This window comes from Trifolium pratense, linkage group LG4, assembly GCF_020283565.1.
Source record: "Trifolium pratense cultivar HEN17-A07 linkage group LG4, ARS_RC_1.1, whole genome shotgun sequence".
Lineage (NCBI taxonomy): Eukaryota > Viridiplantae > Streptophyta > Magnoliopsida > Fabales > Fabaceae > Trifolium > Trifolium pratense.
The window spans coordinates 36,446,537-36,466,669 of NC_060062.1; the positions used below are offsets into that span (position 1 = coordinate 36,446,537).

The 20,133-nt window shown below is 31.1% G+C and overlaps 2 protein-coding genes across 2 annotated transcripts; one reads left to right on the plus strand and one right to left on the minus strand.

Annotated features, from left to right (window-relative positions):
- Positions 1-3,176: 3,176 nt before the first annotated feature.
- Positions 3,177-6,532, plus strand: LOC123920721 (RNA-binding protein 48). Its single transcript, XM_045973027.1, has 10 exons — positions 3,177-3,332; positions 3,413-3,496; positions 3,815-3,895; positions 4,004-4,143; positions 4,441-4,534; positions 4,613-4,679; positions 5,079-5,141; positions 5,221-5,719; positions 5,824-5,884; positions 6,152-6,532. Exons 1-8 carry the CDS (start codon positions 3,271-3,273, stop codon positions 5,296-5,298), a joined length of 669 nt encoding a protein of 222 aa, XP_045828983.1. The 5' UTR covers positions 3,177-3,270; the 3' UTR covers positions 5,299-5,719; positions 5,824-5,884; positions 6,152-6,532.
- Positions 6,533-7,054: 522 nt separating this feature from the next.
- On the minus strand, positions 7,055-7,649 carry LOC123920722 (protein AGENET DOMAIN (AGD)-CONTAINING P1-like). The gene has a single exon (XM_045973028.1). It carries the CDS (start codon positions 7,581-7,583, stop codon positions 7,140-7,142), a length of 444 nt encoding a protein of 147 aa, XP_045828984.1. The 5' UTR covers positions 7,584-7,649; the 3' UTR covers positions 7,055-7,139.
- Positions 7,650-20,133: the final 12,484 nt, after the last annotated feature.

Here is a 20,133-nt window from a genome sequence, read left to right on the forward strand (position 1 = left end):
AAAATAGAATAAAGTGTAAAAAGCTATAAGCTATAAGCTCAAATGCTACTTGAAATATCATCTGAAAAAAAGCTATAAGCTAGTACAAAAAGCTTGTTACCAAACACCTCTAATTTTTTGAAACAAGCTTATAAGCTCATATAATAAGCTATAAGCTAGCTTATTTGTGTTACCAAACAGAGCCGTAGTCAATTGTTAGTGACTATTTGATAAAAAGTTTTTCTTGACGCATTTGATAAAAAATTAAGAAAACAATATTGATGAAGCTTATGACTCTATTTCGGAAGACACATGAGTTAGTTTATAACTTATATTTTATACCTTATAAGCTCATTTAGTTAAAAACACAATTTTTTTAAAAGAGTTTATATCTTATTTTACTAGCTTATATTTTATTTTTTAAACACTATTTCAAAAAACTTATAAACTTATTGCTTATTACAGTATTTATTATTTCAATTTCCACTATCTTCTTAATTGAAAAAAATTAAATATTAATTAAATACATCTTTTTGATGTCATTTATCTATACATATCTATACATATAATAAATAGGATACATGACTTTGGTATGAATTTTTCATTATCCCAATTTCACCCTTTAATAATTGTTATTTTTTTTTTAAAAAAAAAGGAAAAGAAGGGAAAGTAACTATAATTCTATACATCTATTCTTCTATACATATAATAAATAGGATACATGACTTTGGTATGGATTTTTTATTATCCCAATTTTACCCTTTAATAATTGTTATTTTTTTAAAAAAAAAAAAGGAAAAGAAGGGAAAGTAACTATAATTCTATACATACATTGATACATATAATAAATAGGATACATGATTTTGGTATGAATTTTTCATTATCCCAATTTTACCCTTTAATAATTGTTATTTTTTTATTAAAAAAAAGGAAAAGAATGGAAAATAACTATAATAAGCAGATTTTAAAATACATATAATAAATAGGATACATGACTTTGGTATGGATTTTTCATTATCCCAATTTTACCCTTTAATAATTGTTATTTTTTTTAAAAAAAAAAGGAAAAGAAGGGAAAGTAACTATAATTCTATACATACATATAATAAATAGGATACATGACTTTTGTATGGATTTTTCATTATCCCAATTTTACCCTTTAATAATTGTTATTTTAAAAAAAAAAAAAGGAAAAGAAGGGAAAGTAACTATAATTCTATACATCTATACATATCTATACATATAATAAATAGGATACATGACTTTGGTATGGATTTTTTATTATCCCAATTTTACCCTTTAATAATTGTTATTTTTTTAAAAAAAAAAAGGAAAAGAAGGGAAAGTAACTATAATTCTATACATACATTGATACATATAATAAATAGGACACATGATTTTGGTATGAATTTTTCATTATCCCAATTTTACCCTTTAATAATTGTTATTTTTTTATTAAAAAAAAGGAAAAGAATGGAAAATAACTATAATAAGCAGATTTTAAAATACATATAATAAATAGGATACATGACTTTGGTATGGATTTTTCATTATCCCAATTTTACCCTTTAATAATTGTTATTTTTTTTAAAAAAAAAAGGAAAAGAAGGGAAAGTAACTATAATTCTATACATACATATAATAAATAGGATACATGACTTTTGTATGGATTTTTCATTATCCCAATTTTACCCTTTAATAATTGTTATTTTAAAAAAAGAAAGGAAAAGAAGGGAAAGTAACTATAATTCTATACATATAATAAATAGGATACATGACTTTGTGTAAATTCTTTCATGCATTTTGTTTTTTATTGTTCTCGCTTTTAGCCATCTTTCTTTTTTATGGGAGTAATCATAGAAAGGGTGGAGGGAAGAGAACACGTTGTTGAGGGTGATTATGAATAAATTCTTTTCATAATTATTTAATTGTCCTGTTAGTCGAGTCTTCAGTATTTTTATAATGGAATGATGCATACATCTTTATATTTTTTCATTACTTTTTTATGTTTATTTTTCTCAGACTTTACAGGTTCAATATGGAGTGTTTTCAAATGAAATAAATGAATATGATACAATAGCAAGGGTTGTACAATGTCGACGGACTTAATTTGTACCTATTCATTTATAAGGATTTTCTTTTGAAAGTATGTGGTTTTTTATTTAAATTACAAGACTAAAATTATTTTTGTTGATGATGTGTAGACATTTGAATTATATATTGCTGCATTCTGAGGGAAATTCAAAAAAGGTACATACTTCGTCTGCATTCTAAATCCAATACAATAGTGTTGCCCTTAAGATAGAAATGAGGCTTTAATTCTCTCTTTTCTTACATTTTTTTATTCAAATTTCTTTTATTTAATTTCATTTTGTTTAGGTGTCAATCTGTTTGCATTACTAATTCCATAATCTTTTTTTGTATACACAATACTTACACAAGGTTATTTGTGTACTTTTTTTTACACAGGGTATTTGTATAATTTAGTCACTATAATTCATACACGTTAGCAAAATAGAAAACATTAATCACACAAATGGATTAAGCGTTACGGTTTTTAGTTTGAATTTAGCTAATTGTTTTAGCATATGTTTTACTAAAATAGTTTTTGAATGCATTGATCTTCATTTTTGTAATGAGGTTTTTGATTCAACGTCTCTATGTGACTTTTTTTTTACTTAATAGTTTTTTACATTTGATTCAAACGTCTCTGTGTGACTTTTTTTTGTTTTACGGCATCTCTATGTAACTTAATTTGTTTTTTTATAAGCTTGAGTTAATTTTTTTTTTCATAAGTCAATTATTCATAAAAAATTTAGAATAATCTTCAACATCCATAATAGAAAATATGAATCACACATACAGGCGCGGAACGCGCCCTGTCTGGCCGCTAGAAAACGATTAGGATTGGGTTAATAATCTTTTAAGTAAAAAAATAAATTTATTAAGGTTAATAAACTTTATTATAAATTTATTTTTTTGTTATTATATAATGATGATTATTTAGTTTATTAACACAATTTTCTTTCACAAATTAGTTTAAATAAAAATCAAACTTATAATAAATTATTATTTACAATTTATTTATGTTAATAAAATAGAAAATATGGATCACACAAATACTAAATTCAAAGTTAATTTTACCAAACACCGTATAAGATTTGTGGTATAAACTCGTCTATTTGAAAACGCGATTTCAGTTCTCGCAACTCACTTTTCACAAAATCGCTTCTCTCAAACTTCGCAAAACGCATACACCGCCGTTCCCTCTGTGTGAATTTGTATTCATAGATGCCTCGTTACAGAGACGAATCCCCAGCAGTTCGTGTTTACACCGTCTGCGATGAATCAAGGTTTGTTTCTCTTCAAAAAAACCTTCTTTTCTTTTTATCCCTTATTGTTATTTGAATCTTATATATTTTTGATTATGCAGATATTTGATTGTTAGGAATGTTCCAGCATTAGGTTGTGGCAATGATTTGCTCCAACTTTTTTCAACCTATGGAGAAGTAGAGGAGTAAGTCCCTTCATAACTTTTCTAATTTCTGCTTCTTGGTTATCTTCTTATATAGCTCCATCAGATTATCAATATTTTTTTTTAAATGTTCGCGGCGACTCGATAAATTTTTATTCATAGTAGTCCTTCTGAGAGTAAGAGACCAAATTCAATAGTAATGTTAGGGGCTAAATTGACATTAAGTGGTTAAATACTAAATATACGAACCCAATTGATAGTAAGTAGTTAAAATATAGAAACCTAATTGATGGTAAGTTGTTAAATATAGGGACCAACTTTTGAGTGTAATAGATTAACCTTTCTTTGTTCTCTCCTTAGGTGTAAGCCAATGGATGCAGAAGACTGCGAGCAATTCACTGATGTTTATTGGATCAAATTTCGACTTTTCAGCAATGCCAGGTTTTCCTTTGCTAGATGAAGTAGTTCTATTGTTAATTTGAGTGTAGGGTATGTTGTCGTTTGAGAAGGTTGAGGTTAAGGGAGTAAATGCCACTTTATAATTTTCAGGTTTGCAAAAAGAAAATTGGATGAGTTTGTTTTCCTTGGAAACCGACTGCAGGTTTCGTATGCTCCCCATTTTGAGAGTTTGTCTGATACAAAGGATAAATTGGAGGGAAGAAGAAGCGAGATTTTAGCTCGGTTAAACCGTAAGATTAAAGCTTATCATGGATATTACATTTTAAATATTGGCATGCTATATAGTAGTGTTGTCAAAAGCAGATTGCGGAAAATAAGGATTTGTTCAAATTCCGCTATGCCACAGTAGTTACAGCTGCTACTGTATTTGATAACACTTGGTGATAGCATATTGCGGAACAATGAGTTGTTCAAATTTTGTCATGCTATAGTCTATAGAGCTGCTACCACTATTTGATAACACTGCTATATAGGACTTACAATGCTTGTTACATGAAACTATCTAATTGAATTTTTATCAACTTCAGCTAGAAGATCCAAAGAGACTATAGCTTCAAACTCTAGGCCCCTGATTAACTCAAACATCAGTTGCATATCAGAACATTTAGAGCCTAATCAAAGGTAATTTATTTTTCTGAATGAATTCTGTAGTTCTTTCTTCCATTTGAAGCTAAGGCAATCAGTTTTTTCTAATTGTAGGAATGCGGAACTTGAAGGAAGATCGAACAACGGTAATCTTTCAAAAAGAACGGTTTCATCTAATGAGGTTTGCTACTTCTTTTTAATAATATATTCATGTTAAGAATTTTACTCTTTTCTACTATTTACTGGACGGAAAATATTCTCTCCTCAAATTAACGATGTAATAATATTCGCTAAAGCATTTTGATGTTACTCGAGTTACATTTTTCTTATCTACCTTGTATCCAAGGATCAATTGTAAGGAGCCTTTATTCACTAGTATTTTAAAAATGTTCTGCTATCTTCATATCCTGCGGAACAATGAGTTGTTATATGTTAGAGTCAGAGGGTGATATTATAATTTCCCATGATATTAAATCTATCAAACCTGCTTTAACCAGGAATATAGAATGTTGTGCAAAGAAAAAATGTTTCTTGTTTTCTATCTATTATCCAATGCTAACATACATATTCTGTAAAACAGGATTATTTTTCCTCCCCTTCCATGAACCAAACAGTGAGGATTGTCAGGGACAAACTTGATAAGGTAATGCACCCTACTTTAGAATATGATTTGTGGTCTTTTATAATGTCGAGCTTCCTAACAATTTCTTCTTCTTAACCAGATTCAATCCAGTGGTGAGCATCTACAAGCTGGATCAACATCAAAAAAAGCACGAGTTGATAATAGGAGGAGGATTTGATGTGTAAACTTAGAAAGTTTTATGTAATTGTGAATCTTTGATGTTCTCTGGGTTGTGTTTGAGAGGTTGTTGGAGGGAAAGAAGAGAAGGGGGAGGCTTATGGCTCTTCCTCGTTTGGGAGTTTTATAGAAAACTTGATAGACATTGGGGAAATTTTAAAAAACTCCCCAGACATTCTTTATATGAATTTTTTGAGTTCCTCTAAATTGAGGGATTCAAAAGAAAAATTAATTAATTTACTCATTTAGCTTTTGCAAATTTGAAAAATTACACTACTAATATCGCAACCGTACATTTTTTTTTTTTAAAAAATGTTTGGGTACTCAACATTGTCGGATTTCCTCCTCCTCTCTCTGAAGATCTCTTCACTCTCTTCTTCGGGAACAAGATCAATCTCCTATTCAGAAATAGATGTCATATGGTAAAATAATTATTTCTTGCTCTCTCTTCACCAGCAAAGCTTTATTTCTCCTTGTGATGTGCGTGCTTGGATTTGAGTTGACGCGAGTTTATTGTCTTTTGCAGAGAGGTGAAGGTGTGTATTGTGAATTCCATTGAAGGGTTTTGCTCTTGCATTTACTTAGAGGTAAATATTTAACTTGTTCTTGTTAGTTTTTGTGTTGTTTGAAATTTGTAAATAAAAATAGATACTGTCAAAATTAGAGTGTACTGCGATTCTTATGGTTATCTATGTAATTAATGTGTTGTTGTTAGCTTGCTTCTGGTTGAGTTCCGTTTTCTATTTTGCGGAAATTAGTTGTCTTTGTAAAATGGGAAAAAAAAAACTTAGTGCTTTACCATCAATGAATATATAAAAGGTTTAGTTGAGTTTCCTTTTTCTCATTTTATGCAGGTAACTCGGCTTGTAGTGAATATTCATAACTGAAGTATTGGAATGATCTGTTTATTTGATCTTTGGGATCTATGAAAGAATTATTCTTAGATCTATCTTGTTGGGAATCATATTATACAATCAAAATGTTGGAAATTGGCGACATCTAACAAATTGCAGACGGAAGAAGTTCTCGAGGTTTAATTATAACATCTCGATTTTGATTGAATTATGCTGATTTGGTTCATGGAATTATGTTGTGTGGTAGTTGCTTGTGCAAATGGAAAGGTTAAGTTGAGTTGTCTGATTCTTTCCTATTTGTTAAAACATGTAAAACTTCCCAAATATGTTGTTAAGATGAATTTTTGTTATATCATTTCTTATATAAAAGCTTTTATATGTTGGAGTTTTAATTTAATCAAGTGGGTTATCATAACCATCATAAACCCATTTCTCTTCACTTTATTCTCTTCTATCTCCTTTCATCTTCTCCATGTCCTGCGGCATCTTTGCAAATAGAAGATGCCGGTTAAAAGAGTCGTTACCGGAATTGGTATGTTAATAAACAATGGACGCCGCGTGGTGCCGTGGTCCTTCAATTTATTTTGTCTGGCAATATTGTGTACCATATGATATAGAGTGGATCCTATGGTATAAGGTTAAATGTGTTTTTGTTCTTTCAAAATATGGCGATCCATTTGAACTATACAGTACTTTGTTAAAATTGATTCAATGATTAAACTTTATTTGATTTAAAATCAAAATTAGATACTTGATTTGACTTCAGTTATTAGATTATGAATGATAAAATTATAAGTAAAAAACTTTAAATGAAAGAGACAATCTTGAAGAATAAAAGCTGATCAATGTGCTAAATTTAGCTTTGCATTACAATGATGTACTATATAACCTCGTGGTAGCACGGGTATTTGTCTAATCAATAGTATTATAAAAGTGATCAACAAGATCACAAGAGGCTTAATTGATGATCATGATGATGATACGACTCTTAAGCTTCCATAAACCACTCTCCACTAAACATCATATCATGGTGAACCCTAATTTTATCACAAGGGTAGTAAATAGTTTGATTAGTAGAAGAAAAATACACATTATAGTAATAATTCTTTTCCATGAGGATATTCTCGCTGATGATGTTCCCTAACCACCAACCATCATTATCAAAAACATCAACTTTTTGATTGAGTTGGAACTTTGAAGGGTTACGAACACGTGGCGGTGATGGACGAAGATCCTTTGGAAGAAGTGTTTCAGTGAGAAGTCCAGACTCGTCATCTTTAAGAAGATTCTTGTAACAAATCACATATCTTCCATTATCAAGACAAGAAACAATTGTGGCTTCATAGTATGAACCCATAAACCCTTCTTCTTTGCTACATACTTCAACTTTGTCTCCAACTTTGTAATCAATTTTCTTCATTGGTGGACGCATGCTTGCAAGAACAAGAAAGTAATTGAATGAGAGGGAGAGAGATTTTTTTTTAAGAGAGAGAGATAAGAGTTGTTATTGTGTGAATGAATGAAATAACATACATAGTGTGTTGTTCTTATAGAGTTGAGATAATGTGTTGGTCAAGATTCTCATAATAAATCTTTTCTTTTTAATGAAATCTTATAATAAATCTTTATCTAACTTTTTTTTGGTATTCAAATCTTTATCTAACTTACTCTCGTAAAATAACCTTAAGTATGATAATGTACTAGGCGTAATATTATTGTCAACAAGAAAACAAGAAAAGATAAGGCTCTCAGTATTTTTTGGCGAAGATTCTCATAATAAATCTTTATTCCACATGATAAGATCTAATTAAATGCAAAGCATGGCACTGTAAAAAAATAAATAAATACAAAGCATGAAAAAATATTTAAATATAAAGAAAAAAGATATGAACGGTTGCAAAAGATATTCTAAATCTTTTTTAGGGTTAAAATCTTGAAATTAATAGATTAAGTTGTTCTCAAACTCTATCATATATATAGGAATAAGAGTGTATTGCCGATCAAAATTATTTGCTTTGTGGAGAAAATTTAAGAAACAATATTCATTCATAAAATTTGATAACACAAAGTAAATTGAGATGATGATGGAGTGTGATCATTGTTGTAATTTTCTTCGTCCAACCACACTTTATCCTTGTGAAGGAGGGTGGTTTGTTAGGTAAAGTAATTATACTGCTCATAATTTTAAAGAACACAAATTTCTATAATTTTCAAAAAGTAATGTGGATTATCAAAATGATTCGTCAACATACTTGAGCTTAATTATAATGGGATACATGATTTTTGTTAAGATGGTAGCTAGGGTTTAAAGGGAAAAACTTATATTACTGCATTATTATAATTAATCTCTAAAGTGATTTTCAACTATATGTTTGCAGGTGTTGTAACTCTTGTGGGAAGGTTTTAGCGGATGGGCTTTTCAACGAAGGTACAAATAGCAATTCTCTTTCAACAGGTGTTTCTAAAAAGCCGTCATATAATAGTTTTATAACAAGAAGAAAAAGTGCGAGAAAAACTAAGATTAACAAGATCGAAAAACATAACTTAGAAGAATGTGTAAGTACTATATCTTGGTTTTTTTTTATAGTTTTTCCTCTTAATGTAATTTGTTAGGCCTTTTTTTTATGTATTTGTTATGTCTTTTTTGTTTCACATCTTGTATACTTGTATTAGTGTATATTAGGTTTAAGATTATTTAAATAAATTTAATGTTTTTTCAAGTTTTTGAAAAAAATTTAATTAATTTGTATCTTATATCTTTATATTATTTTAGACTATCATATTTAATTAAGATTATAATTTTGTATTAGTGTGAAAGATAACTTTTTGATAGACTTTTGCTTGATTTATTTATTTCACTAATAAAATAGTTGATGTGTGTGTACTACTAGTTGAGTCAAACAAGTTGAAAATAACTTTTGTTTAATTAATATATGAAGATAACTTTTGCTTGATTATTTTTTTTCCTCTATAATGTAGTACTTAACTTCTATATATTTTATCAATAGTGTGACTAACAATATATTTTATTGTAAAAAAATAAATAAATTAACAATATGTTTTGTGGGTGCTTCTTTGTAGGTTGATTCTAACTTCTAGTGTTTTTCATTTTGAGGGTGAAGATGCAATCAATGAATTACGACACTTTTGAAGAGGCATAGTAGTTTAGTGCCACTTATACTATCTTTTATGAATGTACGTTTCACATTATTTAGAGTGATAACGTATTTTTTCTAAGAGTTCAATATTATAAAAACTAGGGGTAAACCCGTGCAAACGATTAAAATACATAATTAAAAATAATAATTGTGATAAGTATAATCACATATTCGATTAAAATATATTATTAAATACTTTTTACGATATGGTTATATTTAATATTATATATGTGTAAAAACAAAAAAAGTTGTTCAGAATTAAAATAATTTTTATTGAAATGATGTATCATATTTTATTTTAATTGTGTCATCGTATAAAATCTTAGTTTTCATTATATGAGTTGCAATTTTAGTCACAAATCACTTTGCTTTTTTATTTTTAATGTATCACTTATTTATTTATTTTCAATAAGAGTTGGAGGTCATACATACTTATACTTGGTGAAAATATTGCTCATGAGTAATGTTGAACTAAGAAGTATGGTGGTTTTGACATTTTTTATCACGTGATCTCGTATTCTGAAAATTACCTATCAAATAACAACGTTACTGCTTACTCCTTTCTATACAATTTAAGATGCCAAATAACTTATCAACTTACCTCCCTCTCGTTCTCTTGAAGTTTCTTATCAATTATTCACTTGGTGAAATTTTATCCCGATTTTATTAGTCTCGATTTTTTTTTTGTCTATTGTTTGGTTTTTTTTTCTATGGGGTTTTTCTCCGCTCATTTTGCTTTCAATTTTTTTATTTAATAATTTTTATTCGGTTTTTCAATTTAATTTAGTAGTGCTTATTAGAATGCAGTACTCTTTTTTTATAGATGATTTGTTTTTTTTCTTTCATTTCATGGGTTTGATTAAAACACACATTTAAAATACTTTTTATCAATAAAAATAATAATTATGATAAGTATAATCATATATAATTAAATGATTGTTAATATTTTAAATATAGTAACATGGTTATATTTAATATAAATCTATATTAAAAATAAGAAGGTTATTTAAAAAAAAAAAAATTTTGTTTAATATTAACCTACATAGTAGATTTGTGTTTATTAAGGACAACTAATATAATTTTTAGTGAATATCTGTTAATATTCATAAGTTTGAAGAGGTGCATTATATTTTATTCTAATAGTGTAATAGTATGAGAACTTAATTTTCCTTTTATGCATCGTGGTAGTATAGTCGCAACTTGCTTTGCTTTTTTACTTTTTTTTTTCTTACCGTTGTTTTTTTACTTTTGTATGTTAGAGGTAGTTATGCATGCCTTGTGCTGCTATATTGACTTTGTTGAGCTGAGTTTTATTTATTATTATTCATTATATATATATATATATATATATATATTGTGTTTACTACAAAAGGAATCATATATTGAGTTTTTGTTAATTAGTTTTGCTTGATGTGTGTGAAAATTGGCAATATATTTGTTTGAGTTTGCTTTCTTCCAGCTTTTATCGAAAAAATAAAAAGGTGCGTAATTTTATAATACTCTTTTGAATCGTTCTTTCCATTTCTCTTATTTACTATATCACATAAATAATTTGAAACAATGATGCAAATACTCCGTATGGACATGTGAAAGTTGTTTTCTCTTGATATGTCGGGTCTACAGCTATTTGATTGTAGAAAGAGTAATCGTCTAAAAAGCAATAAAAGGCTTGATCAGCCAGCCTCTCTAACATTTGATCCATATAAGGTAAAGGAAAGTGATCCTTCCTTGTTGCTTGATTCAACCTCCTGTAGTCTATGCATATGCGCGCCACCCAGTAACTGTAATTTACAAACTTTTTAATAATTTATTATCGTTATAAGAAACTTGATTTTCTCATATATTTATTTTTCTTATTGTAACTAATTTACAAATGAAGGTAGATTTGTGGTTTTATTTTCACGATTACTTAAAAAGACAAATTTAATTGAATATAATAATTGCTTTATCACAAAGAATAAGTAATATCAAAATTAAAATGATGTTTTTTTTGTTACAATTAAAATGATGGTTTTGTTGTTTTAATAATTTTAGTGATATTTTCCTTGAAAAAATAAGCAATATTGTTGGAGGGTAGTAAGTAAAAATATGGTATTATGAATAATAACATATATAGTGGAAATGCACTCAAAGATATATACTTACATAAATTGTCACTTTTCATAGACTTCTTGAGCATCAAAGATGCAACAATGACAAAAATAGAGGTCTCTCTTTTATTCTCTTATCCTAATTCACATGAAAAAATTGTCAAATCTACGTTAAGAAATAGAAAAAATTAAGAAAAAAGTTAGAAAAGTAGGCTAACAAACATTATATCAATAAAAATAAGGATTTCTAAAATTTTCACACAATGTAAGAGTAACATAATTAATAAGTTGTTATATATGTAGAAACTAATAAATTGTGAAAAAGATGAAGAACCTATTGAAGAGCATCTATCCAAAAGTTGGTTGGAGAAAAATGATGATGAAAACTCAAATTTGCACTACAAACATTTAGCATTTGTGCACAAAATCATATATTTATACACACAATGGTTAGGAATGGGAAAAGATGAAGGTTCAAAGGATTGAATGATAAATTTATTTGTCATAGTTAAGGAATAAGAGTTAAGGAATATGAAAGAATGGTAGTTTAAAAGTTGGTATGACAAAGTTATTTTTTTTTAAAATAATAGCACAATAATAATTAATTAATAAACAATATAACTAAAATATTTTCTTCATAAAATTTATTTATTTTGTCAAGTATGAAAATTTTTTGAGTAGTAATTTTTTTTATTTGGTTTATGAGCAATGCTAGGGACACACTCTCACACACACTCCCACTAACACACTCTCATTGATTGGTCCACCTCATCTATTTTTTCAAATGTTTTACCTGTTAACCGGCTAAACAAGTTAACTTTTCTTTATTTTATTTTTCTCTTTCTTTTTTCTAATTGATTATTGACCACTGTCTTCTCCACTACCACCGCCAATACCCAATCAACCCATCAACAACCATTGCCAACGCAGAGAACCATGGGAATTTGTACAATTAAAGGAGTTGTTTCAATTTTTTGAGAGGCATAACCCAAACCCCAACCCATTTATACTTGGTTTTGTTGGAAGAGAAGAACAGAAAACTGGCGGTGAAGGGTACTGAGGTGTGACCGGCAGTGGAGGGGTTATGTGGTGCGACCGGCGGTGGAGGGGTTACATGATGCGACCGGCGATGGATGGGTTACAAGGTGCGGCCGTCGGGATCGACAATACTCATTTGTCATTTGCGGTGGCGACAGAGAGAGGGTGGCTGTGGCCACAAACGACGCTGGCAACAACACTGTCTTTTCTGATTTTTTTTTGAAGCATTCTCCTCTTTCAATCTCTAAATTTGTTATTGAATTGCTTCTTCTTGTTTCATTCATTCTTTGAATTGGTTTGTATTTTTGGAGTAATGAATTTTTTAAAAGGGGAACTAGGTTCTGGAAATAAAAAACATGGTGGAGAGTGGAGATGAAAGGTGAAAATTGGCATTTGCAGAAGAATCATGGTGAAATTGGTTGTGAGATTCATATGATGAAAACTGGAGATGTTTGTGGAGGTGTTGCACAATCCAAGAAGATTAATTTTAATAAATAAATAAATTAAAATTACTCACAGATTCATAACAGGTACCAAGTTAGAGGCTTAAAAAAGTTGATGAGTTGGACCAATCAACGAGAGTGTGTTAATGGGAGTGTGTGTGAGGGTGTGTTACTACCGGTGCTCTTGGTTTATTTATTTAAAGTAAATTTTTGCAAAGTGTAAATTATATTTATGCATGCGTAGTTTATATTTTATGTTTGGTAGTGTAAAATATGAAAGAGTATATATCTATTCATTTTTTCTTTTATAATTTGATATTTTTTTTTTGTCTTTTTTTCATTATTACTATTATTTATGTTATATGTTACACTTGCTACTAATTTAAATTACTTGTCACTTGAACTTCACATGTATAATTATCAACATCAATATAGCATTTTTTTTTTGTTCTTTGTAAAAAAAAATATTGGGAACTATTATTATTGTAACATATAGATAATTACTTTGGAGGATGAATGGACATACAAAATAAATTGTGGGACAAATTTTAAATAGATATGAGAGCTTTCTAAAGCATGCCACATCATCACAATGAAGGCCTAGGAGCAATTCAACCTTCCTTTTACTAGTAAAAGATTTATTTACGTCATCTAAATATATAGAGTAAACGGATTATTATCATTATAAAAAAGGTAAACAGATTATTGTTTGAATGAAAAATATATTAATTGTTTTGAATGTGGTGACATTTTCTTAGAATATACAAACATCTTAGTTGACCTAGTAGTGATTGATGTTGGATTTGGTAGGGAGAATCATGGTTCGATTCCTTACAACTGCGCAATTGGAGGGGGAAAAACCACTTGATGTCCCGAACCAAATTAAATGGTTCAATGAGCCGGATACTAATACTGGTGATGAAAAAAATATACAAATATCGTCCTTTTAACCTGATGTTTTCACCAAACATAGTTCTACACTTCTACTCTACTCACTTGGCTATCTTCGTGTAACATGCGTTCAATTCGATATAAGGTTTAACTATACATTTGGTCTCTTACGTTTATTTTATGTTTCAATTTGGTCCCTTACGTTTAAAAGGTATCAATTTGGTCCCTTACATTTCCATTATGTTTCAATTTAGTCATTTCCGTTAGTTTTGTCGCTAACACCGTTTGAACTATACACATATCAATGTGTCAAAGTGTCCACATGTATGTCCACATATACAAACTGACTACCACATGTGAAAAAACTGACGGAAATGACTAAATTGAAACCTAATGGAAACATAAAGGACCAAATTGATACTTTTTAAACGTAAGAGACCAAATTAAAACCTAACATAAACATAAGGGACTAAATATATAGTTAAGCCTAAAATTTATTACCACGAACAAGAGCATTATTTTACGTTTAATTGCTATGTCAATACCGATATTTTTAACACATTATGTTTAACAATCAGATGTGACAAGTGCCTTTTTTTTTTTTTTTGGTCAGGTAGCCTAGTGGCTTGAAATTCCACCTTTAAAGATGGATAAGTGGAGTGTCCAGGGTTCGAACCCTGGCTCCTGCATATAAAATGCTGATGTCCCAACCAATTGAGCTAAGCTCATGGGGACCAAGTGCCTTTTAAAATAGATAAACATTTTTAATGGCATGCCAATTTTTATTTTTATTTTTGAAAATCAAGAGCGCAAAAACTCAAAAAAAGAGAAATTACAAAACAATCAAATAGGGAGGTGCAATTTCCATACAATCAACAATAAAACAAAGACTAATTTCTCTACCAAAAAAGAAAAAGAAGACTAATTTAAGCTCGAACATGCTCTTAAATAATCAATATGGAACCACCTTTGCTCCCAATGTTTGACGTATAACATCGACACGTTTGCCTCTCGGTATGCGTGGCAACTAGAGTCGGCTATATGGGCTAAGGTTTATACCGATTCATTTAATCCATAGCTCACACGGACTTAAGATTAATTTTTTCTGGTTCGTTTAAACAGGAGGGGCAACCCAGATAGATACCCACCTCTAGTGGCAAGCCGCACCTCCCAATTAAGTACTAATAATCTACTAATCTTCTGAATTAATCTCCTCCCCATATTTTATTAACAAACTCACCGTATGTATAAAATAAAAATGCAGTCCTATTGAGAAAGAGAGAGAATGAAGCATAAAAAATAAAATAAAAAAATACAGTCCTATTATGTTATGTATAAAACTGTTGGTGGTATTCTAGAGGTGGTATATATTATAAACTATATTGTTGCATAATTTAGAGTAGGATAGTATTTTTGGGGCTGAATATTCATGTATTTTTCTTATGTCAAATGCATCTCATACACATGAATATATATAGCATGAGTAGTGATGGTTACAACTATCAAAGAGTCACCACTACTAGGTGCTTAATCAATGATTAAACACTCCACTAAGCACTAAGTTCTTCCACTAATAACATTGACAATTTACTAATGTAACTCTTCACTTACACTAGATAATTTCCACTACCTTACCATATTCCACTAACATAAAATCAGCACATTAACTAACATACTCCCCCTTAATGTGCTGCTCTTTAACTCCCATTGCTTCTCTAAGTTGCTGAAATCTTCCTCTTGGTAGTGCTTTAGTAAAAATGTCCGCAAGCTGCTCTTGTGAACTGCAGAAAATCAACTGCACATCTCCTTCTTCAATCACACTTCGAATGAAGTGATGCTTTATGTTAATGTGTCTTGTCCGGCTATGAAAAACAGGATTCTTTGCCATGGCAATAGCTGATTTGTTGTCACAATGAAGCTGGAGACTTCCCTCTTGCTTCTCTCCAATATCTTCCAATATTCTTCTCAACCAAAGTGATTGTTGTGTAGCCAAACCAGCTGCTAAATACTCAGCTTCAGCTGAAGATTGCGCCACAGTATCTTGCTTCTTTGAGCACCAAGAGATCACACCTGAACCAAGGTTGAATACATAACCTGAAGTGCTCTTCATATCATCAACACTTCCAGCCCAATCACTATCACAGTAGCCTTTAGCTTCAAATTTAGAATTCTTCTCAAATCTGATTCCATACTCCATGGTTCCCATGACATACCTTAGAACTCTTTTTGCTGCACCAAGATGTAAATGACTTGGTTTGCTCATGAATCTTGAGAGTAAACTAGCAGCAAACATTAAATCGGGCCTTGAAGCTGTAAGATAAAACAAGCTTCCAACCAAACTTCTATACATGCTTGCATCTATTAATCTTCCACCATCTTCCTTCTTTAATTTTTCATTCACCACTAAAGGAATATCAACAGGTTTGCAGCCATACATGCCAAACTTTTTCAAAATATTTTCAGCATACCTCTTTTGACAAATAAAAACTCCATACTCATCTTGGTAAACCTCAATGCCAAGAAAATGATGCAACAAGCCAAGATCACTCATCTCATATTTTTTCATCATCTCTATTTTAAAATTTTCAACCATTTTCTTGTTGTTACCCGTATACACCAAATCATCAACATAAAGGGCAACAAGAAGGATATCATCTTTACCTTGATGTTTCACATACAAGGTAGGTTCACTTTGACTTCTTCGAAATCCTTGCTGAACGAAGTAGCTATCAATTTCACTATACCACGCTCTAGGGGCTTGTTTCAACCCATAGAGAGCTTTCTTCAACCTGTAAACTTTTTCCTCTTGGCCTTTAGACACAAAGCCTTGAGGTTGCTGCACATACACCTCTTCCTTTAATTCTCCATTCAAGAAAGCTGACTTCACATCAAGTTGATACAAACTCCAACCTTTTTGAGCTGCTAACGCAATGATTGTTCTCACAGTGTCCAATCGTGCAACCGGAGCAAAAGTCTCACTATAATCAATTCCAGGTTGTTGTGCATAGCCTTTGACTACTAATCTAGCCTTGGCTCTTTGGATTGAACCATCAGGATTATGTTTCAATTTGTACACCCACTTTACTCCAATAGCTTCTTTGTCATTTGGCTTTTCAACTAGCTGCCATGTTTTGTTCTTCTCAATTGCATTCATTTCTTCTTGCATCGCATTCCTCCAAACATCTTCTTTGATTGCTTCATCAAAATTTTCTGGTTCCACAACACAATAGTTGCACCTTGCATAAATATCACTCAAGTCTTTCAATTTTATTGGAGTTGAGCTCGGAGATGATGAACTTGAAATTGGTGAACTTGGAGAGGATGAAGAACTTGGTGTACATGGAGTTGGTTGCTCATTTTCAGCTGCTGAATTTTGTTGTAATAAAATTGCAGGGACTGTTTTCTCCTTCGTTTTGTCTTCTTCCCAATTCCAAGAAGCATTCTCATCAAATACAACATCCCGGCTAATAATCACTTTGTTTGTCTTCATGTTGTAAAGTCTATAGCCCTTTGACATGGAACTATAGCCAATAAAGACACATCTTTCACTTGTTTCTTCCAGCTTTGTCCTCTTTTGTTTAGGAATTTGAGCATAGCAAACACACCCAAAAACTTTAAGGTGGTTCACTGAAGGTGTTTTTCCACTCCAAGCTTCAAATGGAGTCTTATTCCATACAGCCTTTGTTGGACATCTATTCAACAAATACACAGCAGTATTAACAGCCTCGGGCCAAAAGGTTTTAGGTAAACCTTTCTCAAATAGCATAGACTTCGCCATCTCCATCACGGTTTGATTCTTTCTTTCAGATACACCATTTTGCTGAGGTGTATAGCCAACAGTGAGCTGTCTTTCAACACCTTCATCTTCACAAAATTTGTGAAATTCATTTGAGGTGTACTCCTTCCCCCTGTCACTTCTCAACACTTTTATAAACCTACCACTTTGTTTCTCAACAAAAGCTTTAAACTTCTTAAAAATTCCAAAAACTTCAGATTTTTGTCTCATAAAATATACCCATGTCATGCGGGTAAAATCATCAATAAACAAGATAAAGTACCTATTTTTGGCATGGGACAAAGTATTCATAGGGCCACACACATCTGTGTGTACAAGTTCCAACACTTGTTTAGCTCTCCATGCTCCTCCCTTTGGAAATGGTTGGCGGTGTTGTTTGCCAAGCATACATCCTTCACACACACCAGATTTTTCTTCAATTATTGGCAGCCCATACACCATCTTCTTTTGATAAAGCAACTTGAGACTATTGTAGTTCAAGTGCCCAAGTCTTTTGTGCCACAAACAAGAGTCATTATCTTCTCTAGCCATCATGCTGAAATTTTTCTCGTAATTAAGAGAAAGTGGAAAAATTCTATTGCTGGTCATTTTTACAACAGCAACATTTCTTCTCTTTGAATCAAAAATTCTGCACTCTAGATTCTCAAAATTTAGAGAATAGCCATGCTCCAAAAGCTGTCCAATGCTTAGCAAGTTCTCATCTAACTCCGGCACATAAAGAGTGTCATGAATGACTTTGCTTCCTTGCTTTGTTGTAACTCCAATGCTGCCTTTGCCTTTAACTTCAACATGTTCTCCATTGCCCAATTTAACTTTTGAGCCAAATGAAGAATCAATGTTGATAAAAGCTTCTTTCTTTCCGGTCATATGATTGCTACAACCGCTGTCCAAATACCACACATTTTTATCTTCTTGAAATGCCTTTTGACAAGCAAAGAATAAATTACCTTCATCATTTTCTCCTTCTGCAAATGAAGCATGCTGCTGATTGCCAAAACGACAATCTTTTTGAATGTGCCCGAATCTCTTGCAATTGTAACATTGTGATTTGCCCTTGTTCCAACAATCCTTCTCTGCATGAGTGTTACTTTTACAAATGTTGCACCATTTATTTGATGCTCCTTCATGCCATCTTTCATCATTCGCACCTCTTCCTCTACCTCGTGAGTTTCTGCCTCTACCTCGGCCTCTTCCAAATCTGCCACCTCTAGAAGACTCACCTCTATTTTGTGTTGGAGGCTTATTTTCACCATTGTTGGGCTGAATGTTGAGTTTAGATTGAAAGGCACTCTCAACTGATTTTTCAGAACGTCGTAACAACCTTTGCTCATAAGATCTCAAAGACCCCATCAACCCTTGAACTGACATAGTTGATAGGTCCTTAGTTTCTTCTATAACAGCCACCATAGGATCAAATTTTTCTGTCAAACTAATCAGAATTTTATCAACAATTCTGCGATCATCTATTGTATCTCCATGTGACTTCATTTGATTCACCAATTCTGAGAGTCTGTTGAAGTATTCATTCAAACTCTCATTCTCCTTCATTCTTTCATTTTCATAGTCTCTCTTAAGAGATTGAAGTTTCACAGTTCTCACCTTAGAGTCTCCTTCAAACTCTTGTTGTAGAATAGTCCATGCTTCCTTTGATGTTTTTGCTCTCATAATCCTTGGGAAAATGGATAGAGAGACTCCTCTTTGAATCATCCCGAGAACTCCAGCATCTGTGATCTTCTTCTTCTTCAATTCTTCAAGTCGGGTGCTTGATTCTTCATCCTTTTCATTTGCTTTAGGTGCTGGTTCTTCATATCCGTTTTGGACGAACTCCAAAACATCCAAAGAGGTGAATAGAGTCTCCATTTTAACAGCCCAAAAATCATAATTCTCTCCTTCAAACAAAGGAACTTTAACATTGCTATAAACTGCGGAAGGGTTGGTTGTGGAAGCCATATTTTTTGTTGTTTTTGCTGCAGCTGCAAGGATCTGCAGCTCTGATACCACTCTGTTGGTGGTATTCTAGAGGTGGTATATATTATAAACTATATTGTTGCATAATTTAGAGTAGGATAGTATTTTTGGGGCTGAATATTCATGTATTTTTCTTATGTCAAATGCATCTCATACACATGAATATATATAGCATGAGTAGTGATGGTTACAACTATCAAAGAGTCACCACTACTAGGTGCTTAATCAATGATTAAACACTCCACTAAGCACTAAGTTCTTCCACTAATAACATTGACAATTTACTAATGTAACTCTTCACTTACACTAGATAATTTCCACTACCTTACCATATTCCACTAACATAAAATCAGCACATTAACTAACAAAAACACAGATAAAAATGAAGTGTTATATTATACATAAGATGTGTGGAAATTCAATAATATGAAACCGCAGCCTGATACCATGAAGATAAGGCTGAGTTCTAGAGTTAATAGATCCACACCGAAAATAGAATTAATAAAAAGGAAATTATTATCTTTAGATGCTCCAACTAAAAGACTGTTGCAGAACACTCACTCAGTATATCCAATGCCCCCTTTGACATTGATTAATA

What these genes read in the sequence shown, in the direction of transcription:
- LOC123920721 (XM_045973027.1), top strand. Translation starts at nt 3,271, where the DNA reads ATGCCTCGTTACAGAGACGAATCCCCAGCAGTTCGTGTTTACACCGTC. An exon ending in CATTTAGAGCCTAATCAAAG is followed by an intron (nt 4,535 to 4,612) that starts GTAATTTATTTT and finishes TTCTAATTGTAG; the next exon opens with GAATGCGGAACTTGAAGGAA. An exon ending in TCAGGGACAAACTTGATAAG is followed by an intron (nt 5,142 to 5,220) that starts GTAATGCACCCT and finishes CTTCTTAACCAG; the next exon opens with ATTCAATCCAGTGGTGAGCA.
- LOC123920722 (XM_045973028.1), bottom strand. Translation starts at nt 7,583, where the DNA reads ATGCGTCCACCAATGAAGAAAATTGATTACAAAGTTGGAGACAAAGTT.